Here is a 26786-nt window from a genome sequence, read left to right as displayed (position 1 = left end):
CCTTGTTTTGTTTGTTTTCTATTTAGCGCAGGCTGGCCTAGAAGTGGCCTATGCGGTGGCTTGTTTCTTTGAGACCAGCTCTGAGCTTTGTAGTCTTTTTTTTTTTTTTTAATCAATCCCCTCCCCCCAAGTCCTGGCCCAGCCCAGTTCTCAGCAACTCCCTGTGTCTCTCACTGTCCTGATCTTTTACTCATAGCCCAGTTAAGCTCTAGGTTGAACCTCTTAATCTCTGCTCAGGAGATAGGTCCCCTCTCTGGGCAGGAGGATAGCAGGTCTGTCCCCTTGTCACCCCTCATCCACCGTCCCAGAGAGCGCTGCCTGTCAGCTGTCACCAGATCCCGGTGGGTCCTGGGAGGTCTGGGCCAGAGTGACTGGGGTGTTAAAGATCCCCTCCCCCAAGACAGCCAGCAGCCTGCCCCTGCACCTGAGCCACGGTGACCTCCCAACCGTAGGTTCTCAGTAGCACTTTATCCTCTGTCGTCCTTTTGTGGACCAGGGTGGTACCGGAAGAAGCGCCTTATAATTATGTATGAGTCTGAGCCACAGGAGGGAGTCTGTGCGTATGTGCGATGGAAGGATGATTAGAAAGGATTATGAACTCATGAATATGTATCGCGTCTCCAGCGATAAGAGCTGCGGGGCAAGGGGACTGGGTATCTAGTTTGCGTCTTTCATGGCACAAACTGCTGCATCCTCTTGAGAGTTTGCCCTGAGCGGCCCCCGTGTTGGCCAGCCCAGCACGTTGAAATGCCAACTGCCAAGTCTCTGTTTTCCTCTCCCAGCACCCTAGCACTGCCAGGTGCCTGTGCCCCTACACCCTGGTCACCTTTCCCAGCCTATACCACCTGCAGCCTCTGCCATGTGGGAAGGGCCCTGCGCTGGACGTGGTTCTGTGACTTTGGCCACCACGTGTAATGCAGCGCTGCTTGGGTGGTGGGGGCCAAAGGAGACAGCTGGGCCAGAGGCCGCACAGCAGCTGGCTGCCTGCTACAGATCCTGCTCAAATCTGTTAGCCCAAGAGAGGGTCTCTCCATCTATGCAGTAGCCAAGCAGGTTGGATTCCTGCTCAGCCATAAGCTTCAGGTTCTGGTCTCTGCCTCAGAGGAATGGGGATCTGGGGTCCGGTGGATTGAGTTACTGCTCCCAGGGCGAAGCTGCTGAGGCAGACCTCTGCTGCCCTGGGAAGGTTCACTGAGGAAGGCAGGTAAAACCATCAATGTCACTGGGAGCCGGAAGCGGAAGTGGAGCCCTCATCCTGCCTCACTGAGAGGATTCCCTGCTGGGAACTCCACCCTTGCTCTCCTCTGAGCAGATCCCAGCTTCCATCCCTGCCTTTGCCCCTGGGTCTTTTCAGTCTTTCTCAGGACCCCAGTGAGCTTGTGCCTTGTGGTCCTCCACCCATTTGACACCTTGAGACTTGTCTGTCTGGTTTTGTTCCTGAGACAAGGTCTTGCTCTCCAGCCTAGGTGCGCCTGGAACTCAAGTCTCCCTCTAAGGTATGCACCAACATGTCCAGTGTGAAGACCTTTTCCTGAGACCCGGGAACTACCTTTTTCATGGTCTTTCTCACTCATGGGATACACATATTTGATGGGGGTGCAGAGGATGTGCCTGTGGTGCTCCCCAGGCTCCCCAGCAGCTGAGCTGGACTGGGGGAACAGCTCTCCATAGCTGGTGTGGGCTGGCTTTGTGTCTACATCCATGTGATGGCCAGAGGCTGACTCCTGACCGCGGCTCGGGAATGCCTGGCCTGTATGTGCTAGCCATATTCCATCCCCTCTCTGCTGCAAGGTAGATTTGTTCCTTACACCCCTTTTCTCTGGGCCTCACCTCCTACTCTCTTGCCCTCTGTCCTATGCTGGGACAAGAGCCTTCATCACCTGTCCTCTGCCACACATGCCCTGAGCACTGATTTGGGGTCTTGGCCACACTGGCGTAAGTGCCCCTAGCTCTTCCCTGTTAAAAGCGTTCCTGGGCTCCAGGTTGCCTCTCACCAGCCAGACAGCCAGCCCCTCAGGTCTCTCTGCCAGGCTGCGGAGAATCCTTGTCCTCAAGGGCCACCATGACTCAGGACTGCACTTACCTGCCGGTCGAGTGTCTCCAGCTGTTTGCTGGATAATAATAGCCTATTTCCTAAGCAAGATGAATCTTTCTGTTGTCCTAGTTTCCAGGGTGTAACTGAACTGTCCCCAGTCACCCCTCACTGGCCAGATGAAGTGCCACATTTCTGGGATGTTTGCTTTGATCTCATTAAATGTCGATGAAGTGCCTCCATCTTGGATCTCTGTTTGACCTTCTACCTAGACTGCTACTCTGTCTGTCCCTGAGGGGCCTCCCGGGCTGCCATTTTCTCCTTGGCCTGCATGAGGGAGGGGCTGTGGTCTTAGTGGTCTAACTTAGACCTTCTGAGTCCACCGGGTAGTTGGTTTGTGACTTTCACTTCAAAACATGGCTTCCTGGGGTACTGCTGTCCCCTGTAGCCTTAGCCTGAGACCTTTGTCAGCCTCCCAGCACCAGAGCCAGGCCTGCTGAGGCCCTCAGCAGTGTGTGCACCGGTTCTGAGAGCAGTGGGGACAGTAGCAGGGGGTGGGGGGGGGTGAGGGGGGTGGTAAAACTCGCCAGAGGTCAGGGAGGCCACTGGGCTCCCAAGAGGTTATGGCTTTTGATGACTTTGTGATGTTTGTGTTGAGTGAGGGGTCTGGCCCAGCCCATGGTACCATGCTTGGCCCTATTGCATCAGAGACACCTTTCAGGGAGCCTTTAGAAGGAGGCCTCTCTGTGGATTCTGGTAGGCATGTGGTGGGTGGGAGCAGGGGTCAGGTCCTCCTTGCCTGCTCTGCTGTGGGTGCCAAGGCTGGTGCGTAGGCTGGAGCTGGGAGAGGCAGAGCGATAGGGAGGACAGGCCCATGGCGAAGAGGGCGTGAGGCTGCTTCTTGTGGGCTGCAGGCACCCAGGGCTCCTGGCGCCCATGGCCAAGCTAGTGTCACGGATCTTGGTTCATGTCTGAGAAAGCAGGTCTTAGAGCAGTTTGCTGGCATGGGGAAACTGGCCATGGAGTGGGCATGTGCTTAAGCTGAGGGCCCCCCATCCATCAGAGCCAAGGCATGTGTTGGGGACGCATCCCTGGTTTGAGCCCATCGTCCTTTTAGACAGGCAGAGCCTGAGCCCGTGCGTTCTGGATGGAGACAGCAAATTACAGAGGTCGCCGTCACCGCAAAGAGAAATATGGTCTTTATTTCACATCAGCTGGCTATTGAGAGCAAGCATATTTCTTATCTTTTGGCATTTAGTTAAATTGCCTTGCATATTTGAAGACAATTGGTTACAAATTAATTCCATTTAAATAAGCAGTTAAATATGAAATGCTGAATTTGGGACTTGTTAATGCAAGGATATTAATATTCAACGATGTGAATTTTAAAACCCAGGAAGTTCGAGGGACATTATTAAAACTTGACGATTTACAGCAAAATGCCAATTTGTGGTTTGGGGACCATGACTTTTGGGTAATGGTTAACTTGCATATCAAGTTAATATTTAGGATTGGGTTTCAAATTATGGCCCATGAAAATCTCCAGGAAGGAAAAACCTTCCCCAGCCCCTAACAGGAAGTGTTGGGGGTGGGGGGTGGGGGTGGGGGTGTTCCTTTAGTGGGTTAGAAACTCCAGGCCAAGGGTGGGGTGAGATAGAGGCCTGGCTCAGGGGCCGTTGTCCATCTTCCACTTCTAGGAAACCCTTCCACTCTCACAGGCAAGGGCTCGGCTGTTGTTTTGCATGGTGAACGTATTCTCGTCAGTGAAGATGTAGCTAGCGCTTTGGCCAAATTGTGGAATATCTGAATTTTGTTACTTAGAGTTAAACCTATCCACATGCTCTGTGTGTCTGAGTGTGTTTCTCACTCGGTGGAATTCTGTGTGCCTGTGTGTGTCTGCCTTGGCCGATGTGTGTCCTTTGTGTCTGTGTGCCCATGTGTATGTGGCTGTGGCTCCATCCATATGTGTGTCTGGCTGTCTGGCTGCGTGTGTCTGTACATATCTGGGCGACCCTGTGCCTCTTAAGTGCGTGTGCTCTATATTTCTGCCGTGTCTGCACATATGGAACAATCTCTCCTTTATTTGAACTTTGCATTTCTGCCACCACCTTTACTCACAGTCAGCCACAATCTAAAAACATTACATGGAAAATTCTAGAAATGCGTAGCTCATAAGGACCCCAAGTCGGTGCTCATGGCACTCAGGGTAGGACACCAGTCAAAGGCACCTGTCTCAGCAGAGGAACCCCTGAGAACTATACAGTGAGGTGACAGTAAGAGGTGAAGCCCAGACAAAGGAGGGACAAGGGGACAAGGCTTCCTGGAGAGGCCAGGCACACCAAAGCACACGCCTCTGCCCTCACCTGTACCCTGTAATTTTGAGACGGGGTCTCACCGTGTGGTCCAGGCTTGCCTCAAGTGCACAGTCCTTTCCCCCAGCCCCTTGCACGGCTGAGGTTGCATGCGGTGCCGTACTCGGCCAGTTCGTGAGTTCACGTTGTTCTGCCGAGCATGGTCCCGCCTTGTATCCTTTGCTCAAGACTCGAACCATCCCTTTATCAGTTATCCGTGGCACACGACAGTCCCCCATTAGTCTCTCAGTAGCTGCCTCTGTTCTCACATCAGCCATGTGGTATCCCAGTACTTGTGTTCAGGTAGCCTTTGTACTTAATAATTAATGTTTCCAAAGCACAAGTATAGTGAGTGATGCTGGCAGTTTTCTTACTGTAGGTTGTAATTGTACTAGCTTCCTACTGTGCCTAATTTAAACCCTGCCATAGCTATTCATGCTTAGGGGAGGGAGCCGTGATGTGCCCTGTGCTCTGTACCCTTTATGTGCTCAGGCCTCCACCGGGGGTCTAGGAACGTGTGCTGTCCATCTGTGTGTGTCTTGGGGGTCTCTTATGTACACACCTGTCTAGTCCCCTACGCTCACAGCTTCTTTGGGTGTGTGTGTTTGTTTGTGTTTCTGCAGCTGTGTCTGTGTGATGTCATCTTACCCTGTTCCACCTTGCTGCTTCTGCGAGTGTGTGTGTGTATGTGTGTGTGTGTATGTGTGTGTGTGTGCATGTGTGTCAGTGTACATGTGCATATATGCACTGTGTGAAATGAGATGCAGCCAGCTGCTGAGTAGCTCGGCCGGCGCTTTCTCTAAGGTCATAGTAACAGTTGGCCAGATGGGAGACATGCCCGCGTTGTCTTGATTTACATGGCCGGCTGCTCTCTTCTTTGTTCTGAGCCTCATCGGCTGTCCGTAATCTCTGTGATGCTTCACGGGTAGGACTTGGATTCTTTCGCTTTTAGATTTGTTTATTTTTATGTTGCGTGTATGGATGTTTGCATACATGTATGTCTGTGCACCACATGCATGCAGTGCCCACAGAGGCCAGAAGAGAGCCCCAGTTTCCCTGGAACCAGAGTCACAAATGAGTGTGTGCTTGTAGGTGCTAGGAACTGGACCCAGGTCCTCCGAAGGGCAGCAAGCGTTCTTAACCACTGAGCCATCCCTCCAGGCCCATTTTGATTCTGAGGTTTTGAAGTTGATTTAGAACCAACTTATGTGCCTTGGTCTCTCTGAAGCTTCGGAGCCGGGACTCTAAGGCTGCTGGTCCCTTTTCCCGACCATCCCTGCTCCTTGTTTAGAGTAAGGCTGCTGGCCCTGTAGCCGTGCATTGCATCAGTTCAAACTCCACGAGGCCACGGAGAGTCTGGGTTATGTGACGTCAGGAGCTCAGCGCTCGGCCTGTGCCTCTGTCGGGGAGGCCATGGATCCAGAAGGCCAAGCACGCACTCACCCAAGGCTTCTCTGCTGGTTCGCGTGAACAGGGTTGTTGCTATGCTCGCCGAGTTGTATAACCGCCATCTTAACAGTTTGGGATCATTTTTACCACCCCAAAGAAGCCTGTGCCTATTTGCAGGCAGTGCCATTTCTCCAGGCCCCTCCCCCTACACAGCTCCTAACCGCCTCTGTCTCCCTGTTTACCTTGGTGCTTGGTGACAAATGGAGTCATCCCATTTGTGGGCTTCTGTGTCTGCCTTCTTTCTCTTGTCAGTGTGTGTGTGTGTGTGTGTGTGTGTGTGTGTGTGTGTGTGTGTTGCATGGGTGGGTGAGACTAATACTTGTCTGTGTGTGTTTGTGTGGGGGCACATGTGTGTGTGTGTGCATGCACATTCATATATTTATGTTTATGTCTGTCTGTCGGCAATTTTTAAGGAGTTAAAAACAAAAGCTACATTTCTGCTGTCTCCATATCTGCCTATATGGCCACCTTTACCAGTGCCCCACCCCTGCAAGATTCATTTTATTAAAAAATAATTTATTTTACTCGCAGTGGTGTTTTGCCTACATGTACGTCTGTGTGAGCATGTTTGGTCTCCTGGAACTGGCGTTACAGACAGTTGTGAGCCGCCATGTGGGTGCCGGGAATTGAACTCAGGGCCTCTGGAAGAGCAGCCAGTGCTCTTTAACTGCTGAGCCATCTCTCCAGCCCCAAGATTCATTTGTATTCATACTTATGTATGTTTGTGTGAGTGTGCACATGTGTGTTCCATGCCTGTAGAAGCCAGAGGAGGACATAAGATCCCTTGGAACTGGAATTACAGGAAGCTGTGAGTCACCCAAAATGGGTGCTGGGAATTGAACTCCTTTCTTCTGGGAGAGCAGTATGCACTCTTAACTACTAGCCATTTCTCCAGCACCAACCACTGCCTTTAAACAAACAAACAAACAAACAAACAAACACCCTCACGTGTTTACATGTGGCCATTTGTGTGGGTGTGCGTGTCTCATCCATGGTGCACATGTCGAGATCTGAGGCCAGCTTGCAGGAGTTGGTTCTCTCCCACCACGTGGGTCCCAGGATTCGAACTGAAGTAGTCACACTTGCAGCAAGTGCCTTCACCTCCCTGCCCTCCAGTGCCTGTTCTTCCTCCACGTATGTTCACGTCACTCTGTAGTGCCCTTCAGTCTGAAGCAATCCTTGTAGGATAAGTTTGCTACATGAGTTCTTTCTTATTTTGTTTATCTGTGACGTTTTAATTTTTCTTTTTTGTTGTTGTTGTTGTTGGTTTTTTGAGACAAGGTTTCTCTGTGTAGCCTTGGCTGTCCTGGACACTCACTTTGTAGACCAGGCTGGCCTTGAACTCACAGAGATCCGCCTGCCTCTGCCTCCTGAGTGCTGGGATTAAAGGCGTGCGCCACCACGCCCGGCCTCCTTCATTTTTTTTTTTTTAGCAATGCAAAGAGACTGTTTATTTTGAAAGGATTTTGCCACAACCATAGTGAACACATTCCAAGCAACTGTCCTTTTCTGTCATCCCCACCTTTGTAGGAATTGATGCCTACTTCCTTGCAATCCTTCTCTAGGGCAGCCATATCCTTGTGCCATGGAGAACTTACCTCTTCCATGTCCTCCCCCTGACTCCAGTGTACAAAAGTCCCCTTGGCACGCATCAGGTCAGTCTTGTGGTCCATGCAGGCCAGGCCTCAGCAGCGGCAGGCATGTTGCTCAGAACACACATGACACATAGCACACTGTGCCTTAGCCAGACTCCGAGGTGCCACGCTGGGGGGCAAGCAGTTGCTGCCAACCTAGAAGCCCGTGGGACACGAGTCCACAAACCGGCTGCTGTTCCAGGTCTCGATGGCAGTGATGGCTGCATTCACATCCGTGGGTTGCAGGAGGCAGCGGGACACACACCTGGCTGTGCTGGGGGTCACACTTCACCATCTTGATGGGGAGGCTCAGAGCAGCTGTTGTCACCGTCTGCCCCCAGCAGTCCTCACAGCAGGCCCTTCTCTGCAGACATGGCTGGAGCGCAGGTGGCCAAGTGGAAGTAGATACAAGCGTGGTCCAAAAAGCCCGTCTGGAACTCCGTCAGGTTCATGTGCGAGGCCCCTGGAGGAGCAGAATGAGGCCGTTTGAGTGAGGAGGCGGCTGAGGCTGATACAGGTTGGGTGTTTGATGTCACATACGGCCTCATCGTCCCCCATGAAGGCACAATCTGTGTGTTCCAGTGTGGTGTGGGTGGCCAGGTCGTAGCTCTAGGGTCCCCCACAGCTGTGAATACTTAGGGTACCAGGAAGAGGAAGAACTCCAGTTCAGACATCTTGCCGCAGTCAGCCGAGGGCTCTTCCATCAGCAGTGATGTGGAACCAGAGCCCTCTCCAAAGCCCTGAGTCCAGCCTGGCGTGGTGAGCTCCTTGCCAGTGACATAATGGCCGTGGACACAGTGGTTAGTGCATCCTTTGGGTGGCATAAGCTGGCAGTATGGGTCATTTCAGATCTCATCAATTGAAGACTGCCTGTGACTCACATTTTCTGGCACCAGCTCTGTGCTGAGTGCTGGGTCCCACACAGTCAGGCTCACAGCAGGGCCGGCCTTACCCATCTGGACATAGGAGCTGAGCTGCATTCACACACAGGGCCACAGGTCACAGCGAGACCCCTTTCCTTCATTTTGAAGCATATCTTCGCTGGAGATTTTTGTCCTCGACTTTCTGTTGCTTTCGGCTCTTTGGCCGTCATCCCAGTGCCCTCTGGCCGGCATAGTTTCTGGTGTGGATTGGCCACTGATCAGAACACACCAGGACTATACCCTGTGTGTGGTGCATTGAGTTTCTCATGGTGCTTACAAGATGCAGAAGCTCCCTGCCTGGCAGCTGTGCTGTGCTGTGGGCCAGTCGGCCTTCTGTAAGGTTAGAAACTGGAAGTTGAACCACTCAGGTTCAGATGATGCTCCTCCAGTCAGAAAACCGACAGACCCGAGTCCCGGTGTTGTGAGTTCAAGACCACCAACATACGCACTGCTGTTCGGCAGTCAGCTATGGTATGTCTTTAGATTTGGGCTACTTAGAGCCTGGTGAGCTTTAAGGGGCTGGAGAAATGGCTCAGTGGTTAAGCGCACCGGCTGCTTTTCAAGAGCACCCAGGTTCAGTTCCCAGCACCCACATGGTGGTTCACAGCTGCCTGTAACTTCAGTCCCAGGGGATCCAGCACTTTCTTCTGGCCTGTGCAGGCCATCCGGCATGCATATGGGGCAGAGCATACGCGTGGGCGAAATACACATGCACACGAGAGGAATTTGCTTTTTAAAAAGGATGTTTAGATTTATGGTTTTCATCAAACATGTGAAAATGTCAATCTCTTTTCCCCAAATAGCCCGTGTGTGTGTGTGTGTGTGTGTGTGTGTGTGTGTGTGTGTGTGTGTGTGTCCCTCCTGCCGCCCTTCCCCCTTTTTTGGTACTCATTGTGTGTTAATGAACTTGATAAAGACTTTACCTAGTGGGGAAGAAGAGATGTTTTGTAGTCACAATGATTGCTGTCCTGCTGAGCACCCTTAGAGGTGGCAGCCCAGGCCTCCAGGCCTGCATGAGGTGAGCAGCAGCTTTCTCAGGGCCAGGGAGACAGGAAATTAAAAGGGGGGTGGGGGGGCTCTTGATCATGGTGTGTTTGGGATATGATAGACCATCCAACTAACGCTGTTGCTGTATTTCCCCTTTGCAGGTTCAATGTCAACAACACGATTCTTCACCCAGAGATCGTGGAATGGTGAGTGTGCAGCTGGTGCCCACCTCGGCCAATTGCTGTGCTCAGTCCCCGGGGAATGGGGACAGCTCCTGATGTGCACCACCCTGTTGTCTATGCTCCTTATGGCTCTGCTCTGCCCTAGGCAGCTCTCACATGCGCCACAGCTGGTTTGTCAGGTGGTTTTGGGGTGAACCCTCCCGGGCTGGGGGTGGGGGGGGTGGCTCCTTTGCTTCCAGGCCACAGAGCTAGCTGCTCTTCAATGGCGGCAGAACGGTTTTTCTTGTTGAGTGGCCCCGCTTACTGTGAGTGTGGGAGAGGCGAGGCAGAGCCTCTGTCAGCTCAGCGCTCCGTGGGGAGGTGTGTACATGCCTCACTTCAGATCCTGCGTCTGTGCTGACGTCTCTCCTGATGGGTAGGACATCCGACTTGTGAGCCTGAAAACACGGGACTACTGTGTCCTAACACAGCAGAAGCGAGGGCGGTGCACGGTGAGGTGGGGGTCAGCAATCCAGGGCCAAGGAACCTCTTGTTCAAGGACATCAGGGAGAAGGGTGGTGGCCTTGCATGGCTCTGCAAAGCCAGGGAAGTGGACCCTGAGTGGACTGGGGGGCACAGTGTTGTTATCAGGTTTTCAGCTTTGTCCTGAAAGACAAAGGCAGCACAGGAAACTTTTGAAGGAGTTAGGACAGTGTAGATCGGTTTATATTTCCAAAAAGCCATTTTCACCTCTAACTGGAGACTCAGAGGCAGGAATGGGAGCCAGTTGCCACTGAGGGGACCTGCTGCAAGAGCCAGTGGAGACAGCGGGGTGATAGAACTGGGAGTAACAGGCCTGAGATGTATCTCCATGTGTTGAGTCTGAGGCAAGTGCCCACGGGAGGCGGGTAGAGACCCAAGAGCTGCTGACCGGTGTCGGGTGACCGTGGTCCGGTGCTTATTACAGCCACACGCTCTATGAGGATGGAGACTGTGTCCTTCAGGCTCATGACACCTCTTCTTGCTTGTGTCAAGTAACTGACGTCTGTCTCGGAAGCTCATTCCGCAGAACAAGTCCTGAGTACTGGAATTAGCCTGTGTCCACCATCTGCCTCACTGTGACTTTCCCCTGAGGTCATTGCAGCGGGGCGTGTGCTGGGGACCACACCTGGCGTGTGAGCTCCAGCGTCTCCCTGAGGGATGAGCCATTAGTCCGTCACTTTAGAGCAAGCTCACTTTAATTCCAGTGACATTTGCAAGGCTCCAAGGTGGAGTCCACGCGCGTTTATAAGAATACCTCTCAGTTTTATTAAAGCGAGCAGCAAAAAGGACTTATTTGGCATTTGATGGTAGTAGAACAATTTCAGAAATGTCACATTGTCCTTGCTGCCTCAGGGGTGTGTTTTAATAGCACAGGGCCCAGGCTCTGCAGTGAGACAGTTGATCTTGGCAGATCTGTCATAGCCACAATTACTGCCCTCTTTGCCAGAACCCAAGAGGGGGGCTCTGGCTGCCATAGCGCGGGTCCTTCATCTCCCAAAGCAGGTGGGCTTTCTGCTATGTTAAATTACCATTTGTTGTTACAGTTTTGGGAGTTCTTGGGTCTTGCTTACACGTGTGTGCGTGCATTTGTGTGCGCGAACGCATGCGTGTGTGAGTATGTGTGTGCATGTGTGTGTGCATGCGGGTATGCGCACTTGCGTGAGTGCGTGTGTATGTGTGTGCGTGTGCGCATGTGTGTGTGTGTGTGTGTGTGTGTGTGTACGTGTTACGATATAACTCAGATGCTCCCACCTTTTCCTCCCAAATGCTGGAATTGTAGATACCTGCTGCCACTCCCAGGTCTTGAATGCCCTGGCTGCCTGTTCTCTCCCTTTCGGCCCCATGTAGGGGATCCCCCCCCCAACTGGAGAGCACCCCACCCCACCCCCCAGGTACAGACTAGCCCCAGGATCTGTCCCTCTCAAGAGCACAGCCTTTCCAGTCTCTGTTCCTTCAGCTGTGACACGGCTGTGCTCAGATGAGAATGGAAGGATTTGTCTGCTCCCAGTTCTTCATCTGCAGAGCTGGGGCAGTGATTGGATGACACAGGATTCAAACCCTGGTGTGCCCTAGCCACACTGGCCTCTGCTGAGACTCCCCATGTAAGGCCTGTGCCACGCTATTTATAGAGGTTCTTGTTACTAACATACGAGGCTGCTGCTTAGTTATCCCCATGCTACAGGAAGAGAAACTGAGGCACAGAGTTAGTGACTCACCCAAGGAAAAGCCATGGACCCAGGCTGTTGGCTTCACAGCCTTGCACAGCCTTGCACAGCCTCTAGTAGCTCAGCAGAGCACCCTGCAGTTGGGGCCTGTTCCCCCAGCTCACTCCTGGCCCCTTGGCGAAGCCAGCTGACTGCACGCATGGATTGGGTCTCGGGTCTAGTACAGCAGGGCCCAGGGCCAGAGAGGAAAGACACTGCTCAGGCAAGCTTCCCTGGGGTCTTTACAGAACCCCAGGCCCAGACTAGCACTGGGGGCACGCAGGGCTTTTCCAGGACCCATCTGATTGGGAGGCGCAGAGCAGCCTCTCCCAGCATGGGGAGCTGGTTGGTGCTCAGATTTTTTTTTTTCCCCTTGGTTTTTGGTCTTGGGTGGCATTCATTTTCTTTGTGTGACTGTTTTATTGTTTTCCATCCTCCCAAGCGGCGCCTTTTTTGATTTCCTGTAAATTCCTCCGTAATTGTACTTTCCCCACAAACACAAGATCATAACTGCACATTTCTTTCCCTGTGCTCTCAGTATTGCGGCTGGAACGTATAGGTCAAAAGTTGAAACTTACGAAGAGCAGGCGTGTCACTGCCATAATTCAGGCGGGGCCTCTGCTTTGCTGTTTTGTAGAGGATGAAATTGATCTGGAGGCAGGGTAGGAAATAAAAGAAGATGCCTTCATCCCCATCTTAGAGCCCCGTGCCGGGGCGCAGCATCACGCACGAGTGAGGGTACCCAGGCCGCTGCGCTTCTCCTTAGGTTTTAAGTGAGAGACTGCGTTCATTTGAGTCAGGTGCCAGTTTTAGAACTGTTCGTTACACAGAGTGAAAGTGGCCCATGTGCATTAAGACTCAGGCTGCAGATTACACAGCTGCCTGTGTCCCTCTGCCTGTTGCCTGCACAGGTAAACCAGAGAGGGCTTCTGGGCAGAGCGGCACTGGACCCAACATTTTGGATAACGTGTGTGGGTGTGGGTGTGGGTGTCGGCCTCGATGCCTGGCATCTGGGAAGTGCTGCCGTAGGACCACCACCTGTCTCCCACTGAGTTGTCCTGGCCGCCCCCTCATGGACCCCTCACGTAATGACCGGAGCTTCCCAAGGCAGAGAGAGAACTTGGCTCCCGTGCCTCAGAAGGTGTGCCCAGAGATCTGTGCCACTGACCCAACAAGTGATGAGGTCTGCTCACTAACTCAGAAGTCAGGTGGAAAGGCGGGTAGTCACTGCGGCCGTAGTGGGAAGATGGAGAGCAAGAGTCTCAGGCACTGCAGGCGTTGGTGTGAGGTATAGGGCGGGCAGGGCAGGACTGCAAAATCTGGGCAGTTAAACAGTCGGGGTCAGCTTGTGTTCTGGCTGATCCTGGTGTCAGTTCTGGTTCTGAGTCCAGAGAGCTCTTAGCACTTAAGGGGGCCGTCTAGTTCTCACGAGATGTTTGCTCCTCCTTGGGGGAGAGGAGACACTTCCTTTCTCCTTTTTCTCAGTCTTTAAGGCATTTCCCCCCTTGAGGGTGAACTGTCTGCCAGGCTCTGCTGTCTCCGGATGCAGAGTGACTGCAGGTTCAGAGCAAGAGTTGGAGACACTGAAGTGTCTTTTGAGCTTGTCTTAGTCAGGACTCCATTGCTGCGACAAAACACAGTGACCACAAGTAACTCAGGCGGAAAAGGGTTTATTTGACCCCACTTGTGTATCACGGTCCATCAGGCAGCAGCTGAAGCACAGAAGAATGCTGCTTACTGCCCTGCTTCCCCAAGGGTTGCTCAGTTTGCTTTCTTATGCACCCCAGGACCGCCTACTTAGGGACCGCATCGCCCCCAGTGGCTGGCTTTCCACATCAACCCATCCATCAAAACACACCTGCTCACCAGTCTTATGGAGGCGTTTTCTCAGTTACAATTCCCTCTACCCAGGCATGTCGAGGTTTGTGTCAAGCTGACAGAAAACAACCAGCACAGAGGGCAGCTCACAGTGCCATACTTAAGCTGGTCTTCCGTTTCGTTTTCGAGACTGGGCACCGCCATGTAGCCCACATTGGAAACTCCCGAGAGGCTAAGTGTCATCTTACTCTTTACGCCTTCAGCCTTGAAGGGAGAGTGAAGTAGGTCGAGTTTCCTTTTCGGCAATCAGATTTTAGACAGACATTCCTTCCGTCATTAGCAGCGCGTGGCCTTGAACAGGAAGCCGACCCAGAGCGAGAGCAGAGACGCCAAGCTTCCTCGGGCTCTGAGTCTGCAGAGGAGTCCGTGCTATTTTCACAAAACCCTGAGCACCTGCCCTCTCTGCACCACAACATGCACAGTCAGGCCCCGGCCCGGGCGTGGAGTGGACTCCCCCTCCACACCTGCCTGCTGTGCGCCCCCACTCCCTACCCCCACAGCCCCTCTAGTGGCTGAGCTTGACTCTGGTTTATTTGAGAGGACTTGCTGGTGGCGCCTCCAAGGATATGTAACTGTAGCCAGCTCTTTTCTTGCTCCTCCTGGGAGTGTGTGATTCCCTCCTTCTTATCATGCAGCCGCCAGGGTAGAGGCGATGTTGTGGCAGGGTCTGGGGGTGGGGTGGGGTGGGGTGGTGGTTTTTTGGTACTGAGCTCCTGCCCACCTGGCTCCTGCAAACCATTCCCTGGGTATTCATCTTTGGGAGAGATGGAATCCCTGGCCCTTTAAATGGGTTTTATTCAACAGGCTGGCACCTTGACGCTTAGAGCCTGATCTGGAAAATGCTTCACCCTGTCTTGCTGCTATTTTAATCAGTGCTGCATTCAGACCTCGGTTAATTGATGTCTTAATCCCGGGTTTAATACCTAGAGGCAGTTTTGTGACCTGTGAATATTTAAGGAGGGAAAAAAAAAAAACGGATTGCACAAATAAATCTCTGCCTAGTATAGTTTCTGTCCTTTCAGGCCCATGGAGGAGACTCCAGTTTCTGGTTCCAGGGTGGGGCCTGTGATCCTCACCTTCCCACGCACATGCTGGTGCCTCCGTGTGTCTGTATGTGTGTGTGGGGGGGGCACATACATGTGTGTGCATACCTACTCTACTACTGAGCTTCATATCCAGCCACTGGATTTTTGTTGTGCCCAGGCTGGCTTCAAACTCATCAAACTCATGATTCTCCTGCCTCCACCCACCGAGTGCTCAGGTTACGGGTTGCACAGCCCCCTGCACATAATGATGCTCACAGCTGTCATCCCAAGGCCCAGCAGCACTCGGGTCTCCCAGCATGCATCACTCTCTTTTCCAATCTGAGAACTTGAGCTGCCCTGATGGCCCCACCCCAACTGCATCAGGGGCTCGTGTCCTAGTCTGAGCCCTGCTCTTGGGTCAATTCCTGTAGGAGGCAGCCTTGACCTCTCGTGGTGATACCAAATATATAATGGCTGGGTCATATATTTTCAGTAGCCATCTCATGCCTCCTGGGACTGATGAAAATCATCTCTCCAGCTCAGTAACCTGTAAGGACCCAGAACCCCTTTTCCTTGCTCTGACATAGTGAAGTGGCCTCATCACCTGGGGAGAAACCGTGCCGCCTGCTGGACAGACTAAGCGTCGTCTGCAGTATCTGTGTTCTGGAATTAACCCACCAGGTAGGACAGGCTCTCTCTGCCTGGCACCGGGGAAACCCACAGGCCTAGGGCACCCGTGCGCTCTACAGTTGGCCACATTAGGATATGCAGATAGCTGTTTAAGCTTAAGTTAAGTTGGAAAGGGCCAACTAGGCCTCTAAGTAATGCCCTTCCAGGATAATTTGCCTTAGTTCTAGTTTTGTTTCTTTGGTTTCAGTTTTGTCTATTTGTTTTTTGAAACAAAGTATCTCTAGGTAGCTCAGGCTGCCCCCAAATTCCATCTCCCTGCCTCAGTCTCCCGAATGCTGGGATCATAGTAATTCACTACATCAGCTGGATTTCTTTCTTTCTTTCTTTCTTTCTTTCTTTCTTTCCTTCCTTCCTTCCTTCTTTCTTTCTTTCTTTCTTAATTAGACTTAAGTGAACAAACAAATAGCAGCAACAAACCCAGGTCCTGGATAAGGAAGCTTAGAAGTCTAGGCAGGGCCCTGAGCCTCCAGCCCCGCCGGCTACACACAAGCGAGCGTAGTGTCTGCCTGGGAGAGCAGTGTGTGGGCTCCGCTCTTCACTCTCCCACCGTGCGGATGGTCGTCCATTGCAGGGAGGAACCAGGGATGAGTGTGGGAGGATTCTAGCCCAGGCCTCTTCTCTGTGGCCTAGCAGCAGTTCCCAGGAGGCTGTGCTGCTGGCCTGACAGGACAGCAGTCCAGTCCTGGTGGACCCCCCGTCCCCCTGCTGTGTCTGGAACTGAAGAGGTACCTGGCTAGGACTAGCAGTAGCCACTGTCCCCCCACCTCCAACAACAACAAGAAGAAGACAGGGTCTCACTATGTAGCCTAGGCTAGCCCCAACTCTTGCTCCTGCCACAGCCTCTTAAATCCTGGGGTTACAGCTGTATGTCACTCCGCCTGCCTCCTCCTCTGTTCTGAAAGTGAGGCCTCCAGCCCGTGCGCTGTCTGACTGTTGCGATCAGGCGCTGGTGATGAGCAGCACATGCCTCGCTCTGCTCTGGGCCAAGATGTCACGCTCCCCACGGGTCCCTGCTTCAGAGCCACTCAGCCTTCTGAAAGGCGTGTAGAGAGATCTTCAGTGCACTCGTTCCGGGAGGATCCCTCTGCTGTTGGGGAACAGAGAAGGGCCTCGGGCTAGGGTTGGGGTCGAGGAGCCCTCTCTAACCCTGGAAATGCTGTTTCCTGGGATGTGGGAGCCGTTGAGCCAGGTGAAAGGGCAGGAGCTGGGTCCAGACAGAGGAGGGAGGAGGCTGCAGGAGCAGGTTCATGTGCGCAGCAGAGTGCTGCGTGGGGCGAGCAGGGCTGGCAGTACAGGGAGGGTCTGGGCAAGTTCTGCAGGTGAAGGGCAGCCTGGGCCATGGGTTGGATATGGGCTATCAGTGGCCAGAGGGAGATGGCTAGCGTACCAGATACCAGGTGTCTGTCCTTAGCAACAGAGGGTACCAGATATCAGGTGTCTGCCCTTAGCAACAGAGGGTACCAGATACCAGGTGTCTGTCCTTAGCAACAGAGGGTACCAGATACCAGGTGTCTGCCCTTAGCAACAGAGGGTACCAGATACCAGGTGTCTGCCCTTAGCAACAGAGGGTACCAGATACCAGGTGTCTGCCCTTAGCAACAGAGGGTATTAGAGACCAGGTGTCTGCCCTTAGCAACAGAAGGTACCAGATACCAGGTGTCTGCCCTTAGCAACAGAGGGTATTAGAGACCAGAACACAGAGGCAAGTCTTGCATGCTGGGTTCTAGCTTCTGGGGACCTCTTCACCAGGGATCCAGGCCAGAGGCATAAGGCATAGCGGCATAAAGGCAAAGCGGAGGGGGCAGGAGGGCAAAAGAGGATGGACCATGCCTGGGCCCACTGGTGAGCCCTGGGTTCCAGGAGCAGGTGAGAGGAAGGTTGGCAGAAGGGTGAGGGTGCAGGAGAGCCAGAAGGCAGAGAGAGAGGTGGGTGAGTGCAGATCTTACAGCATGACAGCTAGTCCAGTTACAGTGCCCTAGCGCTGCAGTGAGAGGGGCATGTGGGCAGTGGTGCCCTAGCGCTGCAGTGAGAGGGGCATGTGGGCAGTGGTGTGGTGCCCCAGCGCTGCAGTGAGAGGGGCATGTGGGCAGTGGTGCCCTAGCGCTGCAGTGAGAGGGGCATGTGGGCAGTGGTGTGGTGCCCTAGCGCTGCAGTGAGAGGGGCATGTGGGCAGTGGTGTGGTGCCCTAGCGCTGCAGTGAGAGGGGCATGTGGGCAGTGGTGTGGTGCCCTAGCGCTGCAGTGAGAGGGGCATGTGGGCAGTGGTGTGGTGCCCTAGCGCTGCAGTGAGAGGGGCATGTGGGCAGTGGTGTGGTGCCCTAGCGCTGCAGTGAGAGGGGCATGTGGGCAGTGGTGTGGTGCCCTAGCGCTGCAGTGAGAGGGGCATGTGGGCAGTGGTGCCCTAGCGCTGCAGTGAGAGGAGCATGTGGGCAGTGGTGCCCTAGCACTGCAGTGAGAGGGGCATGTGGGCAGTGGTGCCCTAGCGCTGCAGTGAGAGGGGCATGTGGGCAGTGGTGCCCTAGCACTGCAGTGAGAGGGGCATGTGGGCAGTGGTGCGGTGCCCAGCGCTGCAGTGAGAGGGGCATGTGGGCAGTGGTGCCCTAGCGCTGCAGTGAGAGGAGCATGTGGGCAGTGGTGCCCTAGCACTGCAGTGAGAGGGGCATGTGGGCAGTGGTGCCCTAGCGCTGCAGTGAGAGGAGCATGTGGGCAGTGGTGCCCTAGCGCTGCAGTGAGAGGGGCATGTGGGCAGTGGTGCCCTAGCGCTGCAGTGAGAGGGGCATGTGGGCAGTGGTGCGGTGCCCAGCGCTGCAGTGAGAGGGGCATGTGGGCAGTGGTGCCCTAGCGCTGCAGTGAGAGGGGCATGTGGGCAGTGGTGCGGTGCCTATGCCCATAAGCCCCAAATTCCTGCTAAGGCAGGAAGGTCAAGAGTTCAAAGCCAGCCTGGGCTACATGATAAATTCGAGGCCGCCTTGAATTACAGAGTAAGATCTTGCCTCAAAAACAGAGAGGGTGAAGGAGATGGCAGGTAGGGCATAGAGAGCCAACCACAGGAGGAAGGAGGGGAGGATATGTTCATCTGCTGAGAGGGGTTTCTGGGGGGGGGGGGAGGAGTGTAGAGGAGGAGGAGGAGGAAAAGAGGAAGAAGCTGAGAGTCTACGGCTCCTGAATGTTCTCCCTAGAGATGGGGATCACACAGTGATCAGGTGGGACAAGTGCCTGGCAGCTTCCATGCCATCTGCTGGTCCTGTGCTTTCCCCCATCCTCTGCATCAATAAGATGGGGCCCTGTGGAAGGGCAGACCCAGGCTGAGGGAACCTGATGTACTGGCAGGAGCAATGGTGACAATCCGAGCCCAGTAGCGGGGCCAAGGGCCAGAGGTGGCGCACCTCTGTCTGATCTAGCTGTGCGACCACGCTGGCCATCACTGCATCCAAGAGATGCGTGCAGCCCGCAGACGCTGGCAGCGAGGAATGGGGTGCAGTGGTCGCAGGGTCATCCCGTAGGTAGGTTTGGACCCCCTCTGTGAGCTGGAGCTGCTTCTCCGAATCCCACCTGTGTCTGTGGACCTGCCCCACCGGGAACGCCAGCAAGCATTCCGGTCCCCTGGGAGAATGCCACCACCCCGCTGTGGAGTCAGAGGTCCCTCCGGGCAAACAGTGCAGCCACTCTGTCTCCTGGGCTGCGGTTGTTCTGCCTACCTCACCCTGCAGGAGGGCCGTGGCGTGGCGTGCTGCGGGGGCCTTCCTCATTTCGCAGTGACCAGTGGCATCCCGGAGAATGGCTGCTTCTTGGGAGTCCACAGCACTCAGAGCCCACCCTGCTCCTGGCCAGCCTTCCCACTCTCCGGCAGCGCCAGCAGATGAGGTCCTTGGCAGGGGACAGGTGGGAGGGTCAGAGGTACCCTCTGGACAGAGTCGCAGAGGGGAAGGTGGTCGCGTGGGAGCTTGGCGGGGTCTTAGCCTTCTGCAGAGGTGCTGAGCTGGCTTAGGAGGGACGTGCAGAGGACCCTCTTCCACCCAGGCTGCCCTCTGTCCTGTAGGTCTTGCTGATGGAGGCCTCCTCCTCCTCCTCACTGGGTCCATTGGGAGGAATCTGGAGTGGTTCCATCGTCACCTCCCACAGCGTCCAGACGCTCCCGCGTCAGCCTTCCTTTTCCCACGTTATAATTGCTTTTTCTCTCTCCTGAGTCTCCGGGCTTTGAGAGAGAGACAGTCTTAACTTCCCACCAGTCCTGAGAATGTCGGCGGCACATCCTTACTAGCGAGGTGAAGGCACATTACCTCCCTCATTAAAGGCTTGAAAGTGTTCCAAGCAGTACGTGTACCTCAGCCAGCTTTCTCGATAGCTAGCCATCCCACAGAGTGAGGTGGGGTCTCACGCTCTGCCCGCGTGGCTGAGGTGCTGAAGGTTTTTTTCTCACATGCTTACTGACCACGACGTATGCCTCCTTTCCAGAGCTGCCTGCTCCATGCATTTGCCTATTGACGATCGGGCCATTTGTCCTCTCAGTCTTGGTTTTATTTTTTTTTTTTTAAAGAACATTCTAGATGGTAATCCCCTGCCACTTTGTAGGCTGTCTCCATTGGTGGCAGTGTAACCTTCTAGAGCCACCATGGAACAGGTCCCTTAAAGCAGGACTGCCATTAAGGGAAATAAGCGAGATTCAGAAGGGGAATCACACCACACATTCTGCCTCATGTAGAATTTAGATTAAAAGTGTGTGTGTGTGTGTGTGTGTGTGTGTGTGTGTGTGTGTGTAGGAGGGGGACTGTTTAGGAAGGGGAGGTGGTCCAGCAGGAGGGCAGGATAGGACGGTGGGAAGGTCAGCATGACGAAGCACACTACGCACATGGTAAATAAAGCTAGGGATGATGGACATGCCTTCGATCCCATCGCCTGGGAGGCTGATCTAGCCAGAGTCATGAGTTCAGGGATGGCCTGCACTACTATAAAAAATAAGTAAGTAAAAGTACAGAAGTGTCAAAGTGAAACCCATTATTTTTATATGATTAATATATGCTAATAAATGTTATTAAAATGAGAGAAGGCCCCTCTAGTGCAGAGCAGCACAGGGGCTGTAGATCAGAATCCAGCCGCCGTCCTGCCTGTCACCCCTCACAGCTTTGCTCTGCACACTTTCTGCACCACTTTCCTCCCCCTCCCAAGCTGGGGCTGCAGGAGGCCCGCGGCACATCCCACGCGCTGTCCTCACCTCCAGCTCTCATCATGGCTTTTTGGTCAAGATTCTTAACATTTCCTCTGTGCTTTATTGAGCAGTAAATCTTACATGTTTGGGGTGAGAAGATAACTGTAAAAGATAAAAATAACAAAACAAAAACGAAGAAAACCATAAAGCTGGGTTTGCACCGACCTCGCTATGGTTGGGGCTTAGGGATGCTTCCTGGTGGCAGCTTCTTCTTGTCCTGACTTTCCCAGCCAGCCTTCCACCAGGGCAGGCTTCTCGGAGCAAAGCAAAGACATTATTTCCCTTGCATAACCACCAGCTGCAGCCCTCTAGGCCTTGCCTGGAGCTCTGCAGTCGAGCCCTTGCCTAGCACACATGAGGCCCTGGCCCCATCCCCAGAACTGCGCACAAGAAAAAGTACTCCATATTTTCACTTACTCCCCTTTAGTATACCTTTTAAAAAATAAAAACCGTATTGTTAGTGTAAAAGCAGCATTGTATAGTTTTAAATGTTAGAAAATACAGCCACGGCATGGGAGGAGTGCGTGGGGCGAGGGAGGAGTGCGTGGGGCGAGGGAAAGAGTGCGTGGGGCGAGGGAGGAGTGCGTGGGGCGAGGGAGGAGTGCGTGGGGCGAGGGAGGAGTGCGTGGGGCGAGGGAGGAGTGTGTGGGGCGAGGGAGGAGTGCGTGGGGCGAGGAAAAGAGTGCGTGGGGCGAGGGAGGAGTGCGTGGGGCGAGGGAGGAGTGCGTGGGGCGAGGGAGGAGTGCGTGGGGCGAGGGAGGAGTGCGTGGGGCGAGGAAAAGAGTGCGTGGGGCGAGGGAGGAGTGCGTGGGGCGAGGGAAAGAGTGCGTGGGGCGAGGGAGGAGTGCGTGGGGCGAGGGAGGAGTGCGTGGGGCGAGGGAGGAGTGCGTGGGGCGAGGGAGGAGTGCGTGGGGCGAGGGAGGAGTGCGTGGGGCGAGGGAGGAGTGCGTGGGGCGAGGAAAAGAGTGCGTGGGGCGAGGGAGGAGTGCGTGGGGCGAGGGAGGAGTGCGTGGGGCGAGGGAGGAGTGCGTGGGGCGAGGGAGGAGTGCGTGGGGCGAGGGAAAGAGTGCGTGGGGCGAGGGAGGAGTGCGTGGGGCGAGGGAGGAGTGCGTGGGGCGAGGGAGGAGTGCGTGGGGCGAGGGAGGAGTGCGTGGGGCGAGGGAAAGAGTGCGTGGGGCGAGGGAGGAGTGCGTGGGGCGAGGGAGGAGTGCGTGGGGCGAGGGAGGAGTGCGTGGGCGAGGGAGGAGTGCGTGGGGCGAGGGAAAGAGTGCGTGGGGCGAGGGAGGAGTGCGTGGGGCGAGGGAGGAGTGCGTGGGGCGAGGGAGGAGTGCGTGGGGCGAGGGAGGAGTGCGTGGGGCGAGGGAGGAGTGCGTGGGGCGAGGGGAGGAGTGCGTGGGGCGGGGGAGGAGTGCGTGGGGCGAGGGAGGAGTGCGTGGAGCGAGGGAGGAGTGCGTGGGGCGAGGGAGGAGTGCGTGGGGCGAGGGAGGAGTGCGTGGGGCGAGGGAGGAGTGCGTGGGGCGAGGGAGGAGTGCGTGGGGCGAGGGAGGAGTGCGTGGGGCGAGGGAGGAGTGCGTGGGGCGAGGGAGGAGTGCGTGGGGCGAGGGAGGAGTGCGTGGGGCGAGGGAGGAGTGCGTGGGGCGAGGGAAAGAGTGCGTGGGGCGAGGGAGGAGTGCGTGGGGCGAGGGAGGAGTGCGTGGAGCGAGGGAGGAGTGCGTGGAGCGAGGGAGGAGTGCGTGGGGCGAGGGAGGAGTGCGTGGGGCGAGGGAGGAGTGCGTGGGGCGAGGGAGGAGTGCGTGGGGCGAGGGAGGAGTGCGTGGGGCGAGGGAGGAGTGCGTGGAGCGAGGGAGGAGTGCGTGGAGCGAGGGAGGAGTGCGTGGGGCGAGGGAGGAGTGTGTGGGGCGAGGGAGGAGTGCGTGGGGCGAGGGAGGAGTGCGTGGGGCGAGGGAAAGAGTGCGTGGGGCGAGGGAGGAGTGCGTGGGGCGAGGGAGGAGTGCGTGGAGCGAGGGAGGAGTGCGTGGGGCGAGGGAGGAGTGCGTGGGGCGAGGGAGGAGTGCGTGGGGCGAGGGAGGAGTGCGTGGGGCGAGGGAGGAGTGCGTGGGGCGAGGGAGGAGTGCGTGGGGCGAGGGAAAGAGTGCGTGGGGCGAGGGAGGAGTGCGTGGGGCGAGGGAGGAGTGCGTGGGGCGAGGGAGGAGTGCGTGGGGCGAGGGAAGAGTGCGTGGGGCGAGGGAGGAGTTGCGTGGGGCGAGGGAGGAGTGCGTGGGGCGAGGGAGGAGTGCGTGGGGCGAGGGAGGAGTGCGTGGGGCGAGGGAAAGAGTGCGTGGGGCGAGGGAAAGAGTGCGTGGGGCGAGGGAGGAGTGCGTGGGGCGAGGGAGGAGTGCGTGGGGCGAGGGAGGAGTGCGTGGGGCGAGGGAAAGAGTGCGTGGGGCGAGGGAGGAGTGCGTGGGGCGAGGGAGGGAGTGCGTGGGGCGAGGGAGGAGTGCGTGGGGCGAGGGAAAGAGTGCGTGGGGCGAGGGAGGAGTGCGTGGGGCGAGGGAGGAGTGCGTGGGGCGAGGAGGAGTGCGTGGGGCGAGGGAGGAGTGCGTGGGGCGAGGGAGGAGTGCGTGGGGCGAGGGAGGAGTGCGTGGGGCGAGGGAGGAGTGCGTGGGGCGAGGGAGGAGTGCGTGGGGCGAGGAGGAGTGCGTGGGGCGAGGGAGGAGTGCGTGGGGCGAGGGAGGAGTGCGTGGGGCGGGGGAGGAGTGCGTGGGGCGAGGGAGGAGTGCGTGGGGCGAGGGAGGAGTGCGTGGGGCGAGGGAGGAGTGCGTGGGGCGAGGGAGGAGTGCGTGGGGCGAGGGAGGAGTGCGTGGGGCGAGGGAAAGAGTGCGTGGGGCGAGGGAGGAGTGCGTGGAGCGAGGGAGGAGTGCGTGGGGCGAGGGAGGAGTGCGTGGGGCGAGGGAGGAGTGCGTGGGGCGAGGGAGGAGTGCGTGGGGCGAGGGAGGAGTGCGTGGGGCGAGGGAGGAGTGTGTGGGGCGAGGGAGGAGTGCGTGGGGCGAGGGAAAGAGTGCGTGGGGCGAGGGAGGAGTGCGTGGGGCGAGGGAGGAGTGCGTGGAGCGAGGGAGGAGTGCGTGGGGCGAGGGAAAGAGTGCGTGGAGCGAGGGAGGAGTGCGTGGGGCGAGGGAAAGAGTGCGTGGGGCGAGGGAGGAGTGCGTGGGGCGAGGGAAAGAGTGCGTGGGGCGAGGGAAAGAGTGCGTGGGGCGAGGGAAAGAGTGCGTGGGGCGAGGGAGGAGTGCGTGGGGCGAGGGAGGAGTGCGTGGGGCGAGGGAGGAGTGTGTGGGGCGAGGGAGGAGTGCGTGGGGCGAGGGAAAGAGTGCGTGGGGCGAGGGAGGAGTGCGTGGGGCGAGGGAGGAGTGCGTGGGGCGAGGGAGGAGTGCGTGGGGCGAGGGAGGAGTGCGTGGGGCGAGGGAAAGAGTGCGTGGGGCGAGGGAGGAGTGCGTGGGGCGAGGGAGGAGTGCGTGGGGCGAGGGAAAGAGTGCGTGGGGCGAGGGAGGAGTGCGTGGGGCGAGGGAGGAGTGCGTGGGGCGAGGGAGGAGTGCGTGGGGCGAGGGAAAGAGTGCGTGGGGCGAGGGAAAGAGTGCGTGGGGCGAGGGAGGAGTGCGTGGGGCGAGGGAGGAGTGCGTGGGGCGAGGGAAAGAGTGCGTGGGGCGAGGGAGGAGTGCGTGGGGCGAGGGAAAGAGTGCGTGGGGCGAGGGAGGAGTGCGTGGGGCGAGGGAGGAGTGCGTGGGGCGAGGGAGGAGTGCGTGGGGCGAGGGAGGAGTGCGTGGGGCGAGGGAGGAGTGCGTGGGGCGAGGGAGGAGTGCGTGGGGCGAGGGAAAGAGTGCGTGGGGCGAGGGAGGAGTGCGTGGGGCGAGGGAAAGAGTGCGTGGGGCGAGGGAAAGAGTGCGTGGGGCGAGGGAAAGAGTGCGTGGGGCGAGGGAAAGAGTGCGTGGGGCGAGGGAGGAGTGCGTGGGGCGAGGGAAAGAGTGCGTGGGGCGAGGGAAAGAGTGCGTGGGGCGAGGGAGGAGTGCGTGGGGCGAGGGAGGAGTGCGTGGGGCGAGGGAGGAGTGCGTGGGGCGAGGGAAAGAGTGCGTGGGGCGAGGGAGGAGTGCGTGGGGCGAGGGAAAGAGTGCGTGGGGCGAGGGAGGAGTGCGTGGGGCGAGGGAGGAGTGCGTGGGGCGAGGGAGGAGTGCGTGGGGCGAGGGAGGAGTGCGTGGGGCGAGGGAGGAGTGCGTGGGGCGAGGGAAAGAGTGCGTGGGGCGAGGGAGGAGTGCGTGGGGCGAGGGAGGAGTGCGTGGGGCGAGGGAGGAGTGTGTGGGGCGAGGGAGGAGTGCGTGGGCGAGGGAGGAGTGCGTGGGGCGAGGGAGGAGTGCGTGGGGCGAGGGAGGAGTGTGTGGGGCGAGGGAGGAGTGCGTGGGGCGAGGGAAAGAGTGCGTGGGGCGAGGGAGGAGTGCGTGGGGCGAGGGAAAGAGTGCGTGGGGCGAGGGAGGAGTGCGTGGGGCGAGGGAGGAGTGCGTGGGGCGAGGGAGGAGTGGGTGGGGCGAGGGAGGAGTGGGTGGGGCGAGGGAGGAGTGGGTGGGGCGAGGGAGGAGTGCGTGGGGCGAGGGAGGAGTGCGTGGGGCGAGGGAGGAGTGCGTGGGGCGAGGGAGGAGTGCGTGGGGCGAGGGAGGAGTGCGTGGGGCGAGGGAAAGAGTGCGTGGGGCGAGGGAGGAGTGCGTGGGGCGAGGGAGGAGTGTGTGGGGCGAGGGAGGAGTGCGTGGGGCGAGGGAAAGAGTGCGTGGGGCGAGGGAGGAGTGCGTGGGGCGAGGGAAAGAGTGCGTGGGGCGAGGGAGGAGTGCGTGGGGCGAGGGAGGAGTGCGTGGGGCGAGGGAGGAGTGGGTGGGGCGAGGGAGGAGTGCGTGGGGCGAGGGAGGAGTGCGTGGGGCGAGGGAGGAGTGCGTGGGGCGAGGGAAAGAGTGCGTGGGGCGAGGGAGGAGTGCGTGGGGCGAGGGAGGAGTGGGTGGGGCGAGGGAGGAGTGCGTGGGGCGAGGGAGGAGTGCGTGGGGCGAGGGAGGAGTGGGTGGGGCGAGGGAAAGAGTGCGTGGGGCGAGGGAGGAGTGCGTGGGGCGAGGGAGGAGTGGGTGGGGCGAGGGAGGAGTGCGTGGGGCGAGGGAGGAGTGTGTGGGGCGAGGGAAAGAGTGCGTGGGGCGAGGGAGGAGTGCGTGGGGCGAGGGAGGAGTGCGTGGGGCGAGGGAAAGAGTGCGTGGGGCGAGGGAGGAGTGCGTGGAGCGGGGGAGGAGTGCGTGGGGCGAGGGAGGAGTGCGTGGGGCGAGGGAGGAGTGCGTGGGGCGAGGGAGGAGTGCGTGGGGCGAGGGAGGAGTGCGTGGGGCGAGGGAGGAGTGCGTGGGGCGAGGGAAAGAGTGCGTGGGGCGAGGGAGGAGTGCGTGGGGCGAGGGAAAGAGTGCGTGGGGCGAGGGAGGAGTGCGTGGGGCGAGGGAGGAGTGCGTGGAGCGAGGGAGGAGTGCGTGGGGCGAGGGAGGAGTGCGTGGGGCGAGGGAGGAGTGCGTGGGGCGAGGGAGGAGTGCGTGGGGCGAGGGAGGAGTGCGTGGGGCGAGGGAAAGAGTGCGTGGGGCGAGGGAGGAGTGCGTGGGGCGAGGGAGGAGTGCGTGGGGCGAGGGAAAGAGTGCGTGGGGCGAGGGAGGAGTGCGTGGAGCGAGGGAGGAGTGCGTGGGGCGAGGGAAAGAGTGCGTGGGGCGAGGGAAAGAGTGCGTGGGGCGAGGGAGGAGTGCGTGGGGCGAGGGAAAGAGTGCGTGGGGCGAGGGAGGAGTGCGTGGGGCGAGGGAGGAGTGCGTGGGGCGAGGGAAAGAGTGCGTGGGGCGAGGGAGGAGTGCGTGGGGCGAGGGAAAGAGTGCGTGGGGCGAGGGAGGAGTGCGTGGGGCGAGGGAGGAGTGCGTGGGGCGAGGGAAAGAGTGCGTGGGGCGAGGGAGGAGTGCGTGGGGCGAGGGAAAGAGTGCGTGGGGCGAGGGAGGAGTGCGTGGGGCGAGGGAGGAGTGCGTGGGGCGAGGGAGGAGTGGGTGGGGGCGAGGGAGGAGTGCGTGGGGCGAGGGAGGAGTGCGTGGGGCGAGGGAGGAGTGCGTGGGGCGAGGGAAGAGTGCGTGGGGCGAGGGAGGAGTGGGTGGGGCGAGGGAGGAGTGGGTGGGGCGAGGGAGGAGTGCGT

The 26786-nt window shown here is 57.7% G+C and overlaps 1 protein-coding gene across 1 annotated transcript in view; it reads left to right on the top strand.

Annotated features, from left to right (window-relative positions):
* PEPD (peptidase D) overlaps positions 1–26786 on the top strand; it is a 147522-nt gene that overhangs the window by 32806 nt on the left and 87930 nt on the right. Inside the window, exon 6 of the mRNA XM_084770840.1 lies at positions 9538–9582. Within this exon, the coding sequence (XP_084626966.1) occupies positions 9538–9582 (45 nt within the window). The remainder of the gene's footprint in view (positions 1–9537; positions 9583–26786) is intronic.

The sequence above is a fragment of the Acomys minous genome (assembly GCF_964271855.1).
Source record: "Acomys minous genome assembly, chromosome: 20".
NCBI lineage: Eukaryota > Metazoa > Chordata > Mammalia > Rodentia > Muridae > Acomys > Acomys minous.
The sequence above is the reverse complement of the archived record's forward strand: the minus strand, read 5'-3'. Positions and strand labels throughout refer to the sequence as shown.